General features: G+C 36.0%; 1 protein-coding gene across 2 annotated transcripts in view; it reads left to right on the top strand.

Annotated features, from left to right (window-relative positions):
- Nucleotides 1–10,461, top strand: part of LOC137632592 (uncharacterized) — a 35,303-nt gene extending 24,842 nt beyond the window's left edge. For both annotated transcript variants that reach the window (XM_068364622.1, XM_068364623.1), the window contains exons 23-43: nt 44–155; nt 315–494; nt 1,209–1,402; nt 1,483–1,675; nt 1,799–1,869; nt 1,950–2,042; nt 2,127–2,307; nt 3,194–3,303; nt 3,413–3,632; nt 4,075–4,184; nt 4,416–4,530; nt 5,494–5,708; nt 6,038–6,221; nt 6,338–6,519; nt 6,678–6,781; nt 6,900–7,057; nt 8,735–8,856; nt 8,972–9,082; nt 9,563–9,721; nt 9,845–10,009; nt 10,239–10,461. In XM_068364622.1, coding sequence (XP_068220723.1) covers nt 44–155; nt 315–494; nt 1,209–1,402; nt 1,483–1,675; nt 1,799–1,869; nt 1,950–2,042; nt 2,127–2,307; nt 3,194–3,303; nt 3,413–3,632; nt 4,075–4,184; nt 4,416–4,530; nt 5,494–5,708; nt 6,038–6,221; nt 6,338–6,519; nt 6,678–6,781; nt 6,900–7,057; nt 8,735–8,856; nt 8,972–9,082; nt 9,563–9,721; nt 9,845–10,009; nt 10,239–10,406 — 3,147 coding nt within the window. In that variant the 3' untranslated portion in view covers nt 10,407–10,461. The remainder of the gene's footprint in view (nt 1–43; nt 156–314; nt 495–1,208; nt 1,403–1,482; nt 1,676–1,798; nt 1,870–1,949; nt 2,043–2,126; nt 2,308–3,193; nt 3,304–3,412; nt 3,633–4,074; nt 4,185–4,415; nt 4,531–5,493; nt 5,709–6,037; nt 6,222–6,337; nt 6,520–6,677; nt 6,782–6,899; nt 7,058–8,734; nt 8,857–8,971; nt 9,083–9,562; nt 9,722–9,844; nt 10,010–10,238) is intronic.
- Nucleotides 10,462–14,365: the final 3,904 nt, after the last annotated feature.

Here is a 14,365-nt window from a genome sequence, read left to right as displayed (position 1 = left end):
AAGACTTTAAGCTTAGGTTTCTAAAGATTTAATGTACTTTCAGACCTTCGAAGGAAAGGTGACCATTATTGGAGACCTTGATCTTGGTGGAAAATTGAATGGAATTGATCTATCGAAAGACCTGTTGAGATTGGATCAGACTATTCCTCATAAAGGTTTGGATGAAGGAATCTCTAGTTGTGGATACTGGGGCTGGTGAATATACTGTAATGATAAAAGGGTTAATTATATTTAGTGAAACTCTGGGCCAGTGAATATTGTAATAAAAGGGGTAAAACTTTGTTTATAACTATACAGATTCAAATTTTTCACAGGTCATTTAACGTTTGTGTCAAAGACTACTGTAACTGAACTGGAAATAGTAAATGGAGATTTGGTTGTGGACACCTTGAATGGCCTTGATGTTGCAGCAGCAGCTGCAGATTTGGTATTATTTGATGAAGATGCCATCATTACTGGTGGTTACGGTTTGCAGTTTACAGGCCAAGTTAAAGGTAAGTTTTCAGAAATTTGAGTGGAAAGTGGTGCGTGAATTTAGTACTTAAATTAAATGTTTGCGCAAAAGGAAAACCATAGTTCTTGTTTGTCGCCAAACAAGCGAACTAATTAATTTGCACTCAATTTTTAACGTACTATTACCTGTACAGTTAAACTTTAATACAGAAATTTTAGATTCTGGTTGCCTATCTAACTTTATAAGGTACATGACAGTATTTTTTTTTTAATACATGTGTTTTTTGAGATTAGTACCATTATTCCTCTTTTAAGGGTCTTTGCAGCGTTCCATTGGGCTCCAGTTTACATCGGCTTATATCACTTACCCCTCATTTCTCTTTGGTGTTTAATCTTGCTCTTCTATTAACTTTTTACCTTTGTTAAATTGGGTTTTACCTTGGATTTGCTAGGTGCTAATTGGCCTTGCAGGATCCAATGCTTGGCTATGTAGCCCAGATCAAATCTTGTGCATTAAGGGCCTAAAAATTATAACTGGCAAAAATTTCATATTTTAAACTAAAAGTAAAGTTTGATTATATCTAGGTATTTCAAGTGTGCTAGTATATTATTTTTTGAAAACTCTGCTATTAAATTGTTGTTTGGGTAGTCAGTTATAAGTGTTTTGAACCTTTGCTAGACTGCACTAGAATGACATTGTAAGTATACCAAATATTGTCTTTAAAGTGTAGCCTGTAAAAAAACTTTCTTTACAGTTAATGAGTTGTATGTGAGTGGAGATGTAGATGGCATAAACATAAATGAACTGCAGTCAAGAGCGCTTTTAAAAAATTCTGCTGTCCCTCAAGTCATAGATGGAAGGTTGTTAGTAGATCAAAACTTGCAGTTCTTGGGAGGATTGTCACTGGAGAGCGTAAATGGAAAGAATTGGACGGAGCACCTTAACAATGTAAGAATGTTTTTTTAGTTATTTCTTTATCTATGGTCTTCACTTCAGCCCAGACTCTACCCTGATCTTTTATCTTGCAGGTAGTGACTCTAGATTACAGTGGTTTGGTTAATGGCCGCAAGATCTTCACGCAAGGTATCGATGTAATTGGAGACTTCAATCCTTCTACGATTAATGGTGTAGATATTGCTCTTCTAGCTTCAAGGATACTAAGGCGCTCTGGAGAGCAGTTAATAAGTGCTTATTATACATTTAATAAAGATATAAATGCTAGTGAGTATTAATAATTTAAGTAAATGAAAGCTAGTATTTATAGATAAGGATATAATTGCTAATAAGTAAAGATACTGTGAAGGTAGACTAGTGCTTGTTTTTTACCTCTTTATATATTTTCAGAGGCATTATTTGCTCCTGTCATTGATGGAGTTGATATGGCTTCAGTTCTTCTCACTGATGTTGGTGGAATTGTAAGTATATATATTTTGTAATGACACTTTACCTTAATCTTTTAAGAAATTTTTATTTAAAAAAAATCTTCATTTTCCAGGTGTCTGGTACAGTGACATTTACAGAAGATCTAGTTCTCTTGAATGGGCTGGAGTCTGACCATTATGTTCTTGATGGTTGTAATGTTGTAGAGGTAAGAAACTTTTAATTATTGCTATAAAGTTTAATATTTCAATTACTTGAATTAAACTTACTCAGTGAAAACTTAATCTTTCAGCTTAATAGTGGCGGTGTTGTGACTGACAATGATAAAGTGGTCCTGAGCAGTGATGTAACAGTTGGAAGACTAATAATTCGTGGAAATGTTATATCTACTGCTGGTATTTTTGCTGGTAGTTTGAACTTCAATCGTTTCTTGGACAACTTGGTATTAAAATCTTCGAACCAAGTTATAACTGGTAAGTGACTTTCAATTAAGGTAGAGAATTTGCAAATCCCTCTAATCCACGAATTTGTCTCCACAATTCTTTTTATGCATAACATGGTTAATTTATAAGTGGGTTGACTTTTTAAATTAGGGGTCCTGTTTCTCTGCATTGCATTTGAGACCCTCCCTTCTGTTTATGGTAATTTTAAATTTATAATTCCTTGCAGCAATGCAATGTACTGTGGTATTTGTCATGTGTGGTTAGTAAAGACTCCTTAAATTCTCCAAGATAACTTGGGAATGTATACATTACATGTAAACATTGAAAATGTGCTGGAATTACCACAAGGTAACCTTTGTTTTAAAAGGCACTGGAATAAAAGGCTAATGTATTGATCTACAGTAGGTGCATGCCCAATTTGGTAAATCAATGCCCAATTATAAGAAAGTGCTTTCATCGAAGCTAGTTTCTCCCCTTGACTTTAATTATGAACATGGAGGTGCATTCCTGCGAGCTTTGAGATTGCAATAGGTATCTTTTTGGTAAGGGGTATTGGACATATTAAAAATAAATCTAATAGGGTTAGCTTGGAAGGTATGAGTACAGACATGCATGACAGTAAAAATATTTGGATACATCCTTTTTTTTTGTGTATCAAAATTGCCCCCCAAAAATTTAGTGGTTATTGAATGTTCAGTTTAAAATTTTTTTTCTTGTAAAACTTCATAAGTAGGTCGTCTCATAACTTGGTGGCTTCCTGGCCGCCCGTGTCAGTCCTGAGCGTTATGATTTAATGTCTAGCATCCCCAGTGGGTTGATATTCTTGCTTGCAAAAAAAAGGGCCTCTACACTTAAATAGTTTGTGCTGGGCAATAGAAGTAGTCAACAATGAATTTCAATTTCTCAAATATTTCAGCTCCAATGCAGTTTGGTGAAGTAACTATAGACAAATTGACTGTAAATTCCATCAATGGCATAGACATCGGTGAACTGCTGAAACAAGCTGCTCGTATGGATCAAGAGAATGTGAGTAGAAACAAATTTTCTTTTTTTCTGTACAATTGAGGTATCTGCTGTCATAAATTAAAGTATAGTTGACTTTGGTGGAAAAGGCAATATAGATTTTATTTTCTAGGTAATTAACTGTGATGTAAGATTCACGAATGGCCTGAGAGTTGGAACGCTCAGAGTACGTTCATCAGTCTCTGGACGTGGTGGTGGAGGAGTATTGGTTAATGGTTTGGATCTGTCTGAAATTGCTAGAAGGGCAGTTCTTAAGACTGGGGGGACAGTCTTGATTTCTGGAGTGAAGTCTTTCTCTAATGGCTTTATTGTAGACAATCTTGTTGTTGCAGGCAAGTACAGCAGAGAAGTTTGATTAGTTTTATTAAAATTATTCTTTTAGGCTATGGTATAAATGCCAAAAAGCACTTTTAGCCTGTCATAGAATACCAGTATACTGTAGTAGTTTTTCTATTGTAGAATACTTTGAGTGCTGAGCTTCAAATAATTTCTACTCTCTGCAAAAATATGAATTCAATCTTTCTTGCATTAATCATTGGCAAATACAATTTTGTTTTTAGAATCTGTTTGAATTTTTAGTGAATTTTTTTTTTTTTTTGACTTTACATTGCATAATAATAGTTTGTGAAATTGCTCCTTTCCCCCAAGGAGGGGGGGGGGCTAGTTTTAAAGATACAGAAGTGGTTGGTGGTTGATATTACCAAAGCCACTTCATCAAAATCTTAGGGTTTGAATTTTGTGTTACCAGAGATATTGAGCAAATTAATTCCGCAGGGTCATTGGGAGGAGTTCCTGTGTCAAACTTGGTAGCCCTTTCAAGAACAGACGTGTTGGCAAATAATCTTAGATTTATTGCCCCTATCACTGTCCGTGGAGATCTTCAGGTAAGGGATAGTATGAAAGTTATGAAAATATAAGCCTTTTTAATTTTATCATAGAATATTCAATAAAGGAGCCACTCAAATTTGGGAATTTTTTGTATATTGCCATGCATAATCTTAATGCTAGAAGTAGACTTTCACACAATTTAATTATAGGTTGATAAATATACTTTATTAAATGTTACTATATTAGAAATGTATCTGAAAATTAGAAAATTTTATGTTAAATTTCAGGTAACTGGACTTGTAGATGGAGTAGACCTTGAAGAGTTCATATTAAATCGCTTGACCTTGAATTCCACCCAGACTATGTTCACGTCTTGTACATTTGAGAATATAAGGATAGAAGGTAAGTTTGAATTATTTTGGTCAAATGACAAATTTGTTTGCATTGGAAGATTTTGAAATCTTTGAGTTGGGTATCTTATAACTTCTTGCTGGGTTACCAGTTTTGATATTCTGTATTAATGAAAGGCAAAAATAGATTGTTCATCAAAGCAGATATTGTAATTGCTGAGTAGTTTATGTAAAGAAATGAGAAATTACACTATTATACTCTTGAGCAAAGAAAGATGTCTGCCTTCCTATTGTGAGAACAATTTAGTTCTGAAAGTTAAAACTTGAGTAACCTAAAAGCTGGAGTAGGAATAATGCTAATTTATTTAATCGTATATTATTTGATTTTGAGCGTCTTAAAACTTTACTCCAGCAATTTTTAGTGACGATTAACTAATAAAATTTAGTTTAAATCTACAAATTTGTTTTATACAGGAACACTTTATAATGCTGTATTATGATCATAGGTAGCCCCATTTTAATTGTTTTGAGGAATTTAACTTTTGAACCTAGGGTGTATAATACAGTACAGTATTGCATCAGTCACTATTGCACAGTATGTAAATGCTAGAACTTTGAGAACTTTTGCTTAGTGGTATTGTAGAGATTAAGCATCTTTTTCAAGGGTGTTAGGTATTTGTCAAGAGGTAGTCTTAACTTGATCTGTTATGTTGAATGGCTAAAGGGAAGAAAGTTTTAGACTAAAATAAAAAAAATTACAAATAGTTAAAACGGCTGTTTGATTAAATGGTACACTTGTTCTGTTCATATATTAAACTAAACTATTGACTGTTTGCTATGAATCTAATGAAAGCAAGAATTGCTAACTTTATTTTTTCAAGCTATTGTGCAAGTTAGTTTGTGGATTATGCATCCAATCAGTCTAATCTTTAGTTTTGTGCAATGTGGATTCATATAAAAGCAGTCTAGTGCAAATTAAAAATTTATTACTAGATTCTTAACTTTTTCCTTACAGGAGACCTAGATATTGACAAAATAAATGATGTACTGATTGCCGATTTGGTCATAAGAAGTGCTGCAAGTCAAACTATAACTGGGAAGAAAGAATTCTTGGGTGGATTGCATGTAAACGGAAACCTTAATGTTAAATTCATCAATGGCATAGATATTAATGCTCTTAACAGATCTATAGTCCGAACTGATGTGGATACTGTTATTAATTACCAAGTGGTGAGGATTTCCTATTTTTCTAGTTAAAACTATTTTTTTTATATTGAACCTGATAAATGAGTAACTTATTTTAATTATTGATCATTATCATTTTGTAATTTAATATTTTTATGCATTGCTAAAAGTGTCTTGCTAAAATGTGTTTCTATGTTGGGTAATATTACTGCCTTAAATGCTATTCAATATTGTGGGATGTCAGTTTTATTTATTTCTGTAATTTGTTCAAAAGTGTAATGCAGATTTATGGGTATATGAAAGTTATTTAAAAGAAAAACCTGGAAATACAGCAATGAATGTGTATAATAATCGGAACTAAACTTCTTTTGCAGACTTTTACTTCAGTGGTAACTTCAAATGTCGATGTCTTTGTTGATGGCACTGTAAATGGTTTTGATTTATCAGAACTTAACACCAATAACCTCTCTGATCTGCTTATTAGGCAGTATTTGAGGATTGAAGAAATTCGCAGCCAGTTTGGTAGCATTACAGTAGAAAACTATCAAAGTGCTAGAGGTAAGTTTGACAAAACATTGTCATGATCAAATCTACATTTAAGTTTTCTATTAGCTATTTTTCTCATTTGAAAAGTTTGCAGCATTGTCCTATTTATTTTATTTGAAAATTTGCAGAAATGTTTGCAGCATTGTCTTACTTGGAAAGAATAAAGTTGCCCAAAGACACAAATGTCACTGGTTCACTGTGGGTTGGTCGTATACCTGAAGTAGGTCCAGGCCTTTATCTCAAAATAACCAGTTGTCCAGCTCCTGTTGGAAGACAGTGTGGCTGCAATGCAGAGTGTTATTATTATGAGGTTGGTATATTATCTAGTACCTGCTCTAAACCAATTAAATTTTAAATTGTTTGGTAATTTCTCACTGATGAATTTATGGTAGGTGTAAATAATTTGGAATGTAGTTTTATAAAATTTATATATCTTTAAGTAATACCAAGTTCTGTTCTCATTCAAAGGTTAATGATTCAGCTGGACTTGAACCCTATATTAAACTGGGGTACAAAGTTAACATATTAGGACATGCGCTGTCTACCAATCTTTACATCGCTATTTACTCTGGGCAAGTTTACTATTCTGTTTTTGTTTGTTAATATTTTATATATACAATAAAGTAATTTGTACATTTTTTAATTGTATGTAAACTAGAGCTTAAAGTTTAACTATTGAATGTTCAACAGGTGTTTTGAAGGTGTTCCAGGAGCACAAGTAAGGGTAGTGTATGCTGATGGCAGCAATGGATTTGTCCAGAGACTGGATTTGGGTTTGGTTGCTGATTCTGGATTGTTCCTGGTGAATGGAAAGAGCTACATTGTAACAGTGTCGCAGTTTCTTGATGGTATGAATTTTGCAAGTAGTGTACAGTATCTAGTATTTTGACATAAGAAGGTTTCTTAATTGTTCTAGTACTGTAATAAGTTTTCTTTCCTTCAAATTTTAGGCTATTAAGAGTGCTAGCTTGATTACCTTAAAAACACACTAATAGACTGTGCATGTTATGGAGAATTATGGCAGTCGGGACTTGCAAATAATTCCCAGAGGGGATAGTACCATAGGTACAATGTAGATTAATTTAGTTCCATACTCCCCTAGCTGCTCTTGCTTTATAGCTCTATCATCCTACAGTTTTGTTCTTAATCTTTCAATCTTTCTCTCCAACCCAACTGTGTAACTGCAGTCTTCTCCAGTTGCACTTTGGCACTTAATCTCACAGGCACCAGCACACTTTATAGCCTAAATTTGAGAAACCTAATTTCACGTTTGCCTTGTGACTAGATCCTGATATCAAAATACCAAGTTCTCCTAAAATCCAAGCCTGAGTCTAGCTGAGCATATCCAAACCCTTTGAGTTTGGTGTAGAATATGGAAGCTAATTAAATAATTTATAATTTTGTTAGGGCAAACAATTTTTAAATAGTTGGTCTTATTTTCTGATAGAGACTGGTATTGATCACCCAGAAACTATTCCCTCAAAGTTGTAACGTAATCTGAAAGCGAAGCTAGTGTGGATTGCTAGAATAATTTTGCCCTATAACAAAGTTCTTTTATTTGGCAGAAGTTCATTGGAAGGAAATAAGCCTGGGTAAAGTTTTAAGTTTTGGGGTAAAAATCTATAAATTGCTTCCAGTGAAGCCATATGGATATTAGGACATAAAAAAAAAAAGAAAAAATTGCCAAAATGCCAGCCATCTAAACGCTTGCATACCAATACACATTTAAATAATTTACTCAAGTGGACCCTTGATTAAAGGATGAAAGGCCGTCCCTGGTAAGTTCATGGCCAGCTATATATACCCTAGATAAGAGTCTTGCATGTTGTTGGCCGCCACCGAAAGCCTAAGGACACTAACCTGAATTTTACAGGAAGCTATTTTCTTACAGTACTCTTGCATTCTTAACTTTGTGCTGAATGGTCTCTCAATTTAGCATATAATCATAAATCCAGTCCTGCAGTTTAACAAGAGATGTAAAGAAACATTCAAGCTTTACTTTTATTTTTTAAATTATGCTGTGCAAAGCTTGTCATTTACTTATACACAACAGATAACATTTGTAACTGCTGATGTGAAACTGCCAGGGCTTCAATAAATTAAATGTTAATGCTAACAATATTTCAATATCTTATTGCTTAAGTCTCTTGTAACTGTGGTAACATTCCAATACATCAATGCCATATAGAGCAGACACATGATAGTTAGCATCGACATTCTGTGCATGTTATGTGATCTTAAAAGATCTAAAAGCTGTAATGATTAAATTTACTTCTCCCAAAATTAGTAACCTGTTGTAATTTTTTTGTGTTTTAATGATTAAACTTGACTGCCTTTAACAAATGTTTCTCATTTAAATTTAGAGTTGTGAAATTTATATATAAAGAAACTGAAATTTTAGCTGTCTACCAAAGTCTATAGGGGTAAAATTTTGTTTATATTTGCTAGTTTTTCTTTTGAAGGTTTTTAACTTTTTATATTCCCGAACATATAGAGCTTGTTAATTAAAATCTTATTCTTTTTAGAGAGCAACAGGGAAGAGAAGACTTCTATTAACGTCGTAACTCCAGTGTTGGGTTCGAGAATTATTGCTGTGGTCTGGAATAGAACTACTACCAGAAGTGCTGTGGATTTAGATTTGCTACAGGTAAGTATTCAGAAACTTTTATATTTTGACTTGCCATTTTAAGAGTGTTAGTTTGCCATTTTAAGACTTTACTTAATAGCCTTTGAATACTAACTACTAAATTTTGACTCTGCAGATTGGCAGTACTTGGTACCTTCTGGTTACCAATAATTATGATGCAGAGAACTATGTTGATCCTTATTCAGCAAAGTCAGAGTTGTATGTTTGGAACAGTTATTCGCAAGAGGTAAGTTTGGAAAGATCAGTTTAAGATTCTTAAGCACCCTCAACCTTGCTTGAACTTATATTTTTAAGAATATTTGACTGCATTTTTAGATTTACTTTGTATTTGTTCACCTTAAGAATTTTTATAAGGGTTAGTATGAAGATAAGCCCTAAAGGAAATGAGGGTTAATTTTATGTATAAAGCTGAATAGATCTCTCTGCCTTTAAAATTTGGCTTGGTTCAGAACTGGCTTATCTCTGGTGTACAGGGGATGGGTACAGCGTTTGACCTTGTTGATATATATATATATATATATATTCAAGTTTTAAACTATATGAAGCTACCCTAATTTCAGTTTTAATTATTTAATGCAATTAGTTTAAATTTTATCCTTAAACTATTTAACAATATTACCTTGTTATATATAGTTGGACTAAACCGGGAGAGAATTTTATTTTGTGCCTGCCAATGATACAGCATATTTACAGAGTATTTTCTTAGTTCGTTCTCAGGGGAGAATACATGGCAGATCACGCAACATCTGGCATGTTCATATCCATAGCTAAGCCGGTGGAAGAGTACTTTTTCTCGCTCACGCAGTACAAATCTGCTAAGTTCAGCGTTTATGATGATAATATGGACTACACTGCCAATGTCTTGGTAAGTACTGTACAATAGTTTTATTGGGAGTTACAGCATTTTGGTCACATTTTTATTAAAATTAGTTTGGTATATCTGAATGAAGTCATAATTAATTAATCTTTACTCTTATTCTTTTTGCAGATTTATAGATACAATAAGGTTAATGAGGAATTTGAAGCATTCCAATACCTGAATGTGTTTGGAGTCATGGCTCAAACAATTCTGAGGGTTGATAATAATTATTACCTACTCCTTGTATCTACAAAGTTCAATAGCCTGTATGTGTACCAGTATTATCACAATGAGGTAAGTATTGACATCTTTATACTTTATTTTCCTTAATTCGACACTAGTAAGTTTTGGATAAAGTAATGTGAAACAAAGTAAAGCCTTACACTAATATTTGTAGATTAGGCAGTGTAGTTTGAAATTTTATATGAATTATCAAGAGGATCATTGAGAGGTAAAAAATATCAATATTGCACAGAAACTTTATATTTAAATAAATCTGAATTTGACATTTGGTTATTTGCAGGGCTTCGTACAACACAGCAAGTTAAGGGTGAATAGTCCTCGCTCTGTGGCAGTCTTGAGAGTTAGAAGTGGAGTATATGTTGCAGTTACTACCCCAGATGGTTTGCAAAGGTTCAGAGTTAAAACAAAAGGTCTAGATCCAGATAATTTGTCTTTTTACACTATTTAAACCCCTTTTAAATTATTTTTAAATTTTGTAAATATAAACTAATACAGTACATAAAGTTTTCTTAACCCAGTATATGAAGTCTATGCCCAGTAACTCTACTGTAGCTTGATTTCTAAAGCATTTCTTAATGCTTGTAGTAGGATCTTTAACTGGTAAATGCCCATATCAAGCACCCAGTGCCTAAAGCATTTCTTAATGCTTTTAGTAGTATCTTTAACTGGCAAATGCCCATATCAAGCACCCAGCACCTAATCGGCATGCCCCTATCATATGCAAACTACTCAAGACATGCTTGATTAAGTTTTTAGTAGGCTACCCATATTTCTATAAGTTTTTTGGGCTCAAGCCATGTTGTCCTGATGGAAGTAACTAAGTAGCTTCTTAAGGGATATATGTACTACAGTGATATTTCCAGATTATTTTACCTTTAGGTCTCAAGAATCTTAACTCCTGGTGCGAATATCCTTAAATTTTCTCTCTAGGATATCTCATAATATCGGAAGACTTATTCTTGACACGCCACATAGTAATCTACACCCCCAATATCCTTTACGCTTCGAGGGGGGGAAAAGTGGCAGAATAGAAAGGAGCCATATCAAGGTTACCCTAGTTCTCGTACTACTGAGTATCGCAACAGCGCCATGTCAGATGGCGCCGATACTGAAACTATTTCTTCGAGGTGTTTAGGTCTGGCAACATTGCCAGATCCTACCACACCTAATATAGGACCCTTCCCCCTCCCTCTGTTCTTTTATGATGTCCGAACCATTATCCTTCTTGAGCCGGCGTCCTGCAACCTTACCGTTGCCAGTGGGATGCCGATGCTGGCCAGACTCCCTCTCTACAGCCGTTGTCCAGTTGCCTGCGGCTATGCCAGCTGCAGGCAGCCATGACAACTGTTGGCAGCCTTGTTGGATGCCGGCGACAATGTCTTAAAAACTGTCGGCGGCTATGACGGCTGCCGGCGGCGATTCATGCTGCTGGTAACAATGTCATTTGTCGGCTGCCAGCAGCCATGATGGCTGTGAGTGGGAAGTCCCTAATGTAACAAAGGTTTTTCAGTTCTCCCTTGGACTGCTAGCCACAATTTCTATTGTTGGAGTACCGCTGGACAGGCTGGCACAGATAGGTGCTGGCAACATGCAGACTGTATTAGTGCTACCGGAGGCTAGCCTGCCGGCGGTGTATCGGCGAGATCTTGCCGGCAATAGTTGTGGCTGGATGGAAGCCTGAATGTTACATTCTCCCCTTCCAATTGAACCTTCTTTCTGGAGAAGGCAGTAAAATTTAACTTTACATCATTAATTACTGTATACATACACAGTAATAGGTAGCCTTCACTCCATGCAATCTCTTTAAGCTAGCAGGCTGGATGTGCTGGCTGAACTACAGTATGTTTATACAGGAAGTCTGTATATTTGAAGTACAGGATATACTGCAGATAGAAAAACTACTGTATATATTATACTAGTAATTTCCAATATATCTTTGGTATCACTACCTGGGTATTTGCTGAGCCCAATCCTATATTGAAAGGATATAATTTCTAAAATATTCTAATTAGAATGTTTTCAGATTACCCTACAAAATTAGATATTTTGTGGGCTAGGGTGTTGGACTCCTAACCTGAGTCTCCATGATCGGGAAACTTTAATATTGTAAAGGAAGCCACAGCAAATAGTTTGGGTGGGATACGCAAATGTCTTGGTAGTCCACTTGGCGTCATGCCAGCTGGACCGTGCCGTCGGATGCTTGCCACAAAGGCAGCACACTGGCTGAACTAATTATATAAATAATTATACAGTAGCCACTAATTTGCAACCTAGTATATACTGCACATGGAAAACTAAAGCCTGATTATACAGTAGTTATTAATAACCTATCTTGGGTACCCTTGTGCGAGCTTCTGCTGGTACCGCTCCAATATTAAAAGGATAGTATTTCTTCAATATTCTGATTAAGAAATCGGTCATCCTTACCCTAAGTGTTAAGAATGAAAAGGGACGGTGATTTATACACTTCAATACCCCAGGGGTTAGAACCCTTTTAGTTTGTTCCCTTGATAGAGTAATCTCCTTATTAATACTGAGGGGCTGTTTTGCAGGGGATACACAAGTATGTCTCCCACTATCCCTTTATAGCTTACTGTCCTAAGCTATTGTTAAGATTACTTTTATATATTGCTTATCAGTGAGATAATCAATTTTAAACTTTAGTTTTCCTTCCTTTACAGGAGGATCACATGTGTTGCAGTCTTCTGCAAGATAGTGTTTTTACGGTCATAATACATGCAGGTTTCATCGCCCCTGGAATATTAATTCAGAATCCCTACATTATTGGAAGCCGCAGATTTGCAATGTATGTCTTACTTTAATGTTGGAGGGTTTCTAGAATCCCAAGTCAATAGACTAGGGATGCAGCTCGTTGCAAATTACGCAACTGGGTGAGAGGCTTAAAGAAAATCTCTCCAGGACCTTGCCTACCTAATGATAGGTGTAAGCCTCTATTTCCGAAAGTAAGTTGGGAAATAGTGGTGACCCAGGCACGATTTGCATCTCCCGACGGCCAGATAGCCCTTGGGAAGGAGAGCAGGAAACGCCCACGGGAAGGATGGGAGAATGTAGTGTAGGAATTTTTTCCGTATGCCGGCTCTAGAGCCATTCACATCTGCCCCTTCTACCCCTCTATTAGATGGTGTGGAACAATTATGGACCAAAGCGAAAAATCTAATGGAAAACTTTCGCAAAAAAGATTAAAAGCGGGAAGCGAAATGAAAGAGCCTCTTGAAACTCCCCTTGTCGCTCCCCAAGGGTCATACAAAAGGCCCATAGATAAAGACCTTCCGACATGCTCCAAAACCAATCCCTGGAGGTTTGCGGAGCTGATGCTGATTTTAAACGGCAAACTACATCTCGGAGAAGATGGGTGTTGTTCCTTTGGACAAAATCAAGTTTTGGCAAAACTTTGACGCTTTCCCTAATTGTTTCGTTCGACTGAAGTATGAACCTATGTCAAGAAAAGGAACGGAATGAGGTAATGATTCTCTACCATGATGAGGCGCAGGCTATCCTGTCAAGTAGCCTGAAAAAGGTGGGTTACTTTGTGTTGAAGGTATTCACACTAGGTAACGGGCACCCTTCCTTTCTTGCTCCTTTAATTTCATTCCCCTTTACGGGGAAGGCATTTAAATCTCTTGCCAAGGTATTGGAGGCAGGTAGACAATGTCCTGCACCCGAGGAGTGCAAGCCTCTGTCACTATCCTTTCCTAGACAAGAGGAGGACTGGAAGGAAGCCCACTTTAACCTTTTCAGTAGGAAGACTAGATCCGGATGTCACCAGTCGACAGTTAAACAAAAATCTCCCTAAATTATCAGTTTCTCTTGTATAATGAACAAGAGACAGAGACTTGCAGCCTCCCTATCCCTACAAAATTACATAGTTGTGTTAAACCCATCAAGATACCCCAGACATGCTCATGGTCTTAGCCAAAATACATATAGCTACCTTCATAATAGACCTTTTATGCCTTTATGAAGGCTAGGAGAGCATATAGGGAGTTTGTGTTCGCTGCTGGAACAGTGAAACCTGAAACTAGGAAGCTAATATCTAACAACATCTGGGGTAAAGACCTCTTCCCAGAAGAGTTAGTTAGAGAGGTAGTTAGAAAAGTGATTAAGAACGCCACCAGGGAGAACATAGGACTTCTCCAAAAGTGGGGCATCCTTTCAAAGAGGAGGTTTTCCACGGTTGTGGGTCCCCAACCTAAAAGGAAGACTGAAAAGTCTGGAAATATATATCGGGCTGTTCAACCCCATCCCACAGTTGCAGTGACCACGGTGCCACAGGCAGGTGGTCGAAAATATAAACCTACTGATCATTCGAAGCACAGAGATGCTTCTGGTAGGAGGGAGGTTCCTTTAGGATCGCTGGACCTTCACATCCTAGACCTTCGATCCTTG

The sequence above is a fragment of the Palaemon carinicauda genome, chromosome 41 (genome assembly GCF_036898095.1).
Source record: "Palaemon carinicauda isolate YSFRI2023 chromosome 41, ASM3689809v2, whole genome shotgun sequence".
Classification (NCBI taxonomy): Eukaryota; Metazoa; Arthropoda; class Malacostraca; order Decapoda; family Palaemonidae; genus Palaemon; species Palaemon carinicauda.
The sequence above is the reverse complement of the archived record's forward strand: the minus strand, read 5'-3'. Positions and strand labels throughout refer to the sequence as shown.